Source organism: Fulmarus glacialis, unplaced genomic scaffold, assembly GCF_000690835.1.
Source record: "Fulmarus glacialis isolate BGI_N327 unplaced genomic scaffold, ASM69083v1 scaffold30843, whole genome shotgun sequence".
Classification (NCBI taxonomy): Eukaryota; Metazoa; Chordata; class Aves; order Procellariiformes; family Procellariidae; genus Fulmarus; species Fulmarus glacialis.
This window is the reverse complement of record NW_009201531.1, coordinates 1-6,600: the sequence shown is the minus strand read 5'-3', so window position 1 is coordinate 6,600 and position 6,600 is coordinate 1. Positions and strand designations below refer to the sequence as shown.

At 41.6% G+C, this 6,600-nt stretch overlaps 1 protein-coding gene across 1 annotated transcript in view; it reads right to left on the bottom strand.

The window, feature by feature from the left end:
- Positions 1-6,092, bottom strand: part of TUBGCP4 (tubulin, gamma complex associated protein 4) — a 12,523-nt gene extending 6,431 nt beyond the window's left edge. The window contains 8 exon segments of the mRNA XM_009573983.1: positions 1-2; positions 5-61; positions 1,203-1,368; positions 3,354-3,555; positions 4,251-4,330; positions 4,906-4,962; positions 5,416-5,469; positions 5,973-6,092. The exon segment at positions 1-2 is cut by the window's left edge and continues 54 nt beyond it. Coding sequence (XP_009572278.1) covers positions 1-2; positions 5-61; positions 1,203-1,368; positions 3,354-3,555; positions 4,251-4,330; positions 4,906-4,938 — 540 coding nt within the window. The 5' untranslated portion in view covers positions 4,939-4,962; positions 5,416-5,469; positions 5,973-6,092.
- Between the last annotated feature and the right edge of the window lie 508 nt (positions 6,093-6,600).

Sequence of the window (6,600 nt, the reverse complement as noted above, 5' to 3'; positions counted from 1 at the left end):
TGCTGCTTAAGTCGATGTAGCTCTGCCGCAAAAGTGTCCTCCTGGTTTTTTAGGATGGAGCCTGTGCAGCAATGAGAAAAGTGTTTTGGACAATAAAAAGGAATACCATTTGGAGAAGTGCAAGCCCCTTCCAGCACAGTGGGGCGGAAAGGCTGTCCAGGCAGCACCATCTCAGGTCTGGCGAGGAATGTGAAGTTGAGGAGGCCTCAAAGTGCAAGTACCAAGGTACAAGATTACTATTGCAAGTACAGTTACAGTATAGACACTTGACATGGCAGTGCTGTGGTATCAGTAAAAACCCAAAATATTTTCTATGTAAATGATTGCCACTAATAGCCCTTTTCCTAGCACTGAGCTAGATCTTTGAACCCACAACTTTTCTGCCACATTAACCAGTTAGTTTGGTTCTCTCCTACCCCCGCCCCTTTCAAATCTGTCCTACGGCTTGAACTTGGAGATTTTTTTTTTTAAACCAACTAAGCTAGAAGATCAATTTTTCACCTCGCTTCTCCTAAGGCAAGAAAGCAGTCCAATGTTCTCTACAATGTTGCTCAAGTCATTTGAGTACTTTTGCACAGAGAAGCTCAAGACAGAGCCTTCACAGCGCTCCTCCTCAATTGGCGCAGGACTGTATTTCCAAAACCATCTCCAATGTAAACTTATCAGGCTCTCAAAGAGAACCATCAGCTGGAATTGTCTCTATCTTGCTGTCTTAAAGGCTCCATCTTGACCATTAGTCTTCCACAGCGACCTTTGGGACCACCTTGCAATGAATCTCTTATGTTTATGGATGTGTTTTAATCCTATGACATCATTCTGCAACATACACACTCAGAGCAAGATGTGCCCTTGTGTCTGTCTGCACCCTTCAGGGACAGGGATGCAAACTGAAAAGAAAACACGACCTTTGCAATCACTTTATTTATCCAGAGCAAATCACACGGTGACTTCTTGCTGGAAACTTTGAGACTATGTTTGGAAAGTGTTATTATTTACTCATCCTGTTCTTATACTGCTCCCTTAGAATCAATCAGAAGCAGAACACTGGGACCACTGTTCTGTCCTGGTACAACCATCCATAAGTTCTGAAGAATATCAGCCAATAGTCAATGACTGTTGAGGAATTTATTAAGACAGCATTTTGGAAGATACTTGTCAGTCACTCATAACTGAGCAAAGGCCGCAAGAAAGATGTTCCTTACCTTTTCTAGTCAGGTTAACATTTTGATTCTCAAACATCTGTACAGATTCTCCCACAAAGAGGATTTTCTCAGCAACACGCACAGGAATGTATGAAGGCAGCATTTCTACTCGCAGAGAAAACTGTTTTAGAGATGGAGCTAACATGTTCTCCTCCTCAATCAAGCGCTGTCAAAGACCCCAGGAAAAAGAAATCAAGCAAAAAAAGTGTGAGACAACCAGACAGAAAAGGTGTATAAAGGGGGGTGTGTGTGTGTGAGAGGGGGAATCCAAGTACATTGGAAGTAAGCAGAAAGGTAGCAAACCTGATTTGCATCATTTAAGTAAGCCTGCAAACTTCTTTATACTTCTGGTACACTAGCCGATCTCCCTAGATAAGATGTTGCTTTCATCAGAGAGGGGAGCAGAAGCAGGAAAAGGAGAAGCTAAACCTTTGTGGAATAGCAGCAAATTGGCTCTCCCAAAGGATAATGTTACATCAGCAAAAGGAATTTTTGTTGCAACTGCATGAGTTTTTTTGCAGCCATAACTATGTTAATTAGCATTACCAAAAATAATCCTCCCCTACACCCATTCCTATATATTTTAATACGCTAGAACACTTGTCATACAGGCCAAATGTAAACACCTCCACTAGTGAGCAAATAGGTTAAAGATCTGAAGGCTTGCTAGCATAAATTAGGCAATTTTCTCAGTTCCTGCGAAAGGTGTTTAAGACAATACAGCAAGTTGTTAACTTTTTTCTGAATGTATTAATAAAGAACTCCAAGTACAGAGGAAAGATTTTCCTTCAGAGAAGCAATACTGATTCTTTCATTTGGCTTTCTTGTTATTAGAGAATTAGGTTCATTAGTCCATTACCCAAAAAACACTGTGCTAACAAATTTTTGAGAACGTTTGAAGAATTCTGCATAATTCTTCATTTTAATAGCAAAGTTCAGTACAAGTTTGTATACTGACGTTAACAGCTTGGCAATTCTTTTCTTAAGATTCTTCTGACACTTTTAGATAAGGAAATACCCAAGTATTTTATCAGTCTATCCCATCAACACTCAGGATTTCTTATTTTACTCTCTGACTGAAGAATTGCCAATACTGTTAGTCAATAATACTAGAAAAAAGTTAATTAGGCTCTCTCAGTATCATCTTCTTAATGCCTAGATTTTGCACCATGGATCTAGAAGACTCATTGATTTTCGCATCCTTCCTATATCCAATATAGTGAAATAATAGATTTTTCATTAACTGCCTTTAAAGTTTTCCCTTGGTTTTGCCTGCGTGTAGTCTGTCCTCAGCAGAGACTGTTTGTACAGGGCACTTAATTATATGCAACGCAGGGTGTTTTGGCGGTGAATCTTCTGTGTGTTCACAGCCAAGCTACATGCAGCGCACTAACACCATGGGTGCCCATGAAATATTTTCTCACAGTAAACTAGAGTGTGAATTTAGAGCTGCAGTTGCTCTTCACTGGTCCCTGATGCAAACACTATTCAGATGCACAAAGTGTGGAAGATTACTCCACTGAGAAAGCCGTTGTGCACAAGGGCACTCTAATGGTATGCCATCTACATGAGGAGTTACTGCATTTCACCAGTGTACTGGCAGATTGCTCCCTTGCTTAACTTAGCACCCTGGACATGTTTTTAGCAACCTCTTGACTCTTGCATAGCACATTTTTCCCCAGTAATGTCAGTAGTATTACCCTGTTAGGTAACATTTGCACAACCACCTTGTGCAAGAAAGGTACCTGACCCAGCTGCCAACAGAAAGGGTACGAATCAATTCCCTTGCAATTGCTCACACCACCACCAATGCCTATGTTGAGTAGATCATCACAGTGTTGACTGTAAGGAATCAGAAAAGAGTCAGTCAAGAGCAGGGTGAGTACAGCAGTTCCAATTACTTGACATCAGCGTCTACACAGATTCCATCCATAGGGCTTTCTGCCCCAAGAGTATCCAACCGTGCCAAATGATACGTCTCTGTCCTTTATGCCTAGCTGCAACCTATTACAATATTCTGTTGATTTGCCATCCTACCAGGTCTCAATATATGTCCAGTCTAGCATAGCTCACACTGAAGCAGAAGACAACATATTTCTTCTTTAGTTCCCTAAGGACTGAAGGATGCCAAGCTACAACTCGCAATCTTACCAGGTCCTGCAGTTCTCGTAGCTGTTTTCCTGTAAGTCCCCCAATTCCTAGGTCATCATCATCTTCTTCGGATTGGCTAGGGACATTCCCAGAAGAGGGGCCCTGTTTGATAAAGAACTCTTCGTGTTGGTCTAGTAGCAATCCATGCAGCATCCAGGCAGAGAGCTGCTTATACATGACTCCATGACACACAGCCAGAATCCTGAGGTCAAGAGAAACAGACGGTGGGGCCTTTGCACGCAGTAATCAAAACCTCATTGTACATCACTCTGGAAAGTCCAGTTAGTCAGCCAGGCAACATGGCAAGTGCTAAATGGCTAATGTGGAATTTTATAATTTTTTTTTTTTTTTTTAAACAGAGAAAGGTGGACTGATCACTTGCAAAACTAAACTAACATATATCTGAATATGTGGCTTCTCCACAGAGATTTGCTAGTATACCAGAAGTGTAAGTAAGTTTGCAGTGGCTTCCCAGTCCTGCTGTTTCAATTACCATTTCAGTACAAACATAAGTTATCTTTTAAGTAGTCTGACTTTCTCCCCAAGGACATACAAACCTAGCAACACTCACCCAGTCACATTTATCCTTTTGAAGGATCAAAAAACAACAACAGGTCTACCATATGCAAAACAGTTCACGTAGACCTCAAAAGAAGAAAAAACATAGGGTCTGAACTTTCCTCAACCCTAAGTCCTAAGTATGGAGAAAGCCTTAATTCCTGCCATAAGCCTGCATTAGATAAATAATGGGGACTGTGACAGTTTTCCCTGCATGCAACTCCTACTTTATATCATGCAAGCCTGTTTTGCATGTACTGTTTTCACAAGAGAAACATTTTGACACTAACTCCAGTTACTACAGAAGAATGAAATAATAGCTTTACTGTATCTACATACTTTTCAAGAGCACTGCGGACAGGAGGCAGCCCCCCACAGCTATGTTTGTGGACTGTCTCCAATATCTGACATCCATGAATCTGCAGAAAGAAAACATGGTTAGACTAGGTCTGTTATTTGGATGTGTACTGATCTTTTCAGATATTTAAACACTACACTTTCAGCTAACAAGAAAATGCCTCAACAAGCTGCACAAGTCGTACAGAAAGAAAGATGTAACATACTCCATGTAGTCAAGAAAGAGGCCTTCTATGTGTGGCTCTACACCGAAGCTCCTCTCAAAAGTTTCCCCTAACAAAAAGTAAGCATCTCTGGATTCTGGAAACATCAGCTTCTGGCTTTTTTTTTTCAGGTGACAGTGGGAGAAAACACTCAGAAAAGAAGAAATTCCAACCAGCAGCATCTCGTACTACGGAATGTATTGTGATTATAAAAAGCAAGTCATCAAATATCATACTGATAATGAAAAAGTCAAATCCAGTGTAAATGGATTTGCAAAATAGTTATTCAATACTTACAGTAGTACTAGGAATAGGGCACCCATTACTGAAACCACATTCTTTCCTAGTATTAAAGGTCTGGGATGAGGGCAGAAAGAACTTTATCAGCTGAAGAGGAAACTTGTTAAGCAAAACCAGCTAAAATTTTACTGTACCTTCTGAGTCTTGATCTGTTCCACCATGACCATCACAGAGGGGAAGAGTAACTGAAACTGCAGAACAAGGAGCAAAATATTGAATTAGGTTGCTATGCAAGGGAGAGAGAAAAACTATACCTGAGTAAGTGTGGACAGCAGCTGATGACAATAATTTAATGAAACTATCATCTGGCTTTCCCCACAAATTAGAAACATGACATGAAAATCTCTAGGAAGAATGTCCTCCCTCCACTGGACAAGATGCATGAAGTTACTATACTCCAGCTGCAGTTCAGGCTAAACACAGGCAGTGAGGAATATGCAAGGATCAAGGTGGAGGACCTAAGCTTTTTGTCAAAGTGCAAGTGATCCTCTGAGCATGATTAAGGGACTACAAATGTAGAGGCGTTGAAAAGAAATGGCGTGACATGACAGACTAACCCTTATTTATCCCACCCACTTTCTTATTAGACTCAAGGAGTGATAAGAGTAACCAAAGAGCACTACCTGTTTATTAACATAACATACCTGGTCCAAGGAATAATTAACATGTGAGATGGAAAGATGCGGGTCGGACAGAAACTGCAAGAACAACAAAGCAATTAATGAAAATTAAAATAAGGTATGGATAAGTAAAAAAGCATGTTTGGCTCTATATTCCAAACCTTTAGTTCCCACAGCTTTTTTTCCCCTCACATATTTTTGGGCTGTGTCCCGTTTTAGGCTATAACAACCACTGGATGGTGACAGTACCCAAGATATGACAGCTGCTAATCTAGCAGAGATTAATCGAAACCTTTACAACTGAAAACAGAAGTCACAATAGTCTGAGACAGCACTGGGCTCTAAGGCAGATGGGGCACTTACTGAATTGAAGGTAGAGGGGACTTAATACTTATTAGAACAAAGAGTCATTTACAATGGCACCTCACAGGAATAATTTGGAAGACATCCCTGATGTGGAAAGGAAAATACCTTGTCTCCTCTTTAGCTACTACTACTTAGCATATTAATTGCAGAAATGACAACTTTCCACAATCTGTCAGCAGCAGGACAGCCTCTTGTTCCAAGTCTCTCTCCTTTACCTCTTGTTCTAGGTCAAGTAGTGCCTGTCGATACGGCTGCAGGACTGAATCAAGACCGGTGCAGAAGGCTCGCAAATAAATGCCATGTAATCCACTCTGGTTTTGCTGAGATGGATGATGGTCCTGAAACCAAACCATAAAATCTACATCAGCTTCCCAGTGCAGGTCTAAAGAGTAACGGAGTTTTTGTGCAGTGTTACACCAGCAGCCAGTGGTCCAAACGTGTTGGAATGCACCTGAGCCCACCAGAAAGTGCCCAGAGAGTTACTTGAGCAGATCCATATTTAGCTCTTCTGTGGACATATGCAAGTGCTGGGAACCACTCGTAACTTCAGTGCCTTTTGGATCTCAAAGCTCTTCACAAACCATGAGAAGGACTCATTACAACATAGGGATGAGCATGCTGTAAGTTCACAAACCCTGGCCAGTCGGCAGTGACCGGAAATTATTACAGCATGCTTCCCCAAGAACGGTATTTTACATTTGGTCCATCTTTCGCTGTTTTGCACCCTCCCTTATTTGCATCGCACAGAGCTTTCTAGAGCTCTGCTCGGGAAAGCGCATTCGTTTGTGCCAGCGCGGATATGCCCTGCGGGGCCCCGCGCAGCCGGGGCAGCCTGGCCGGACC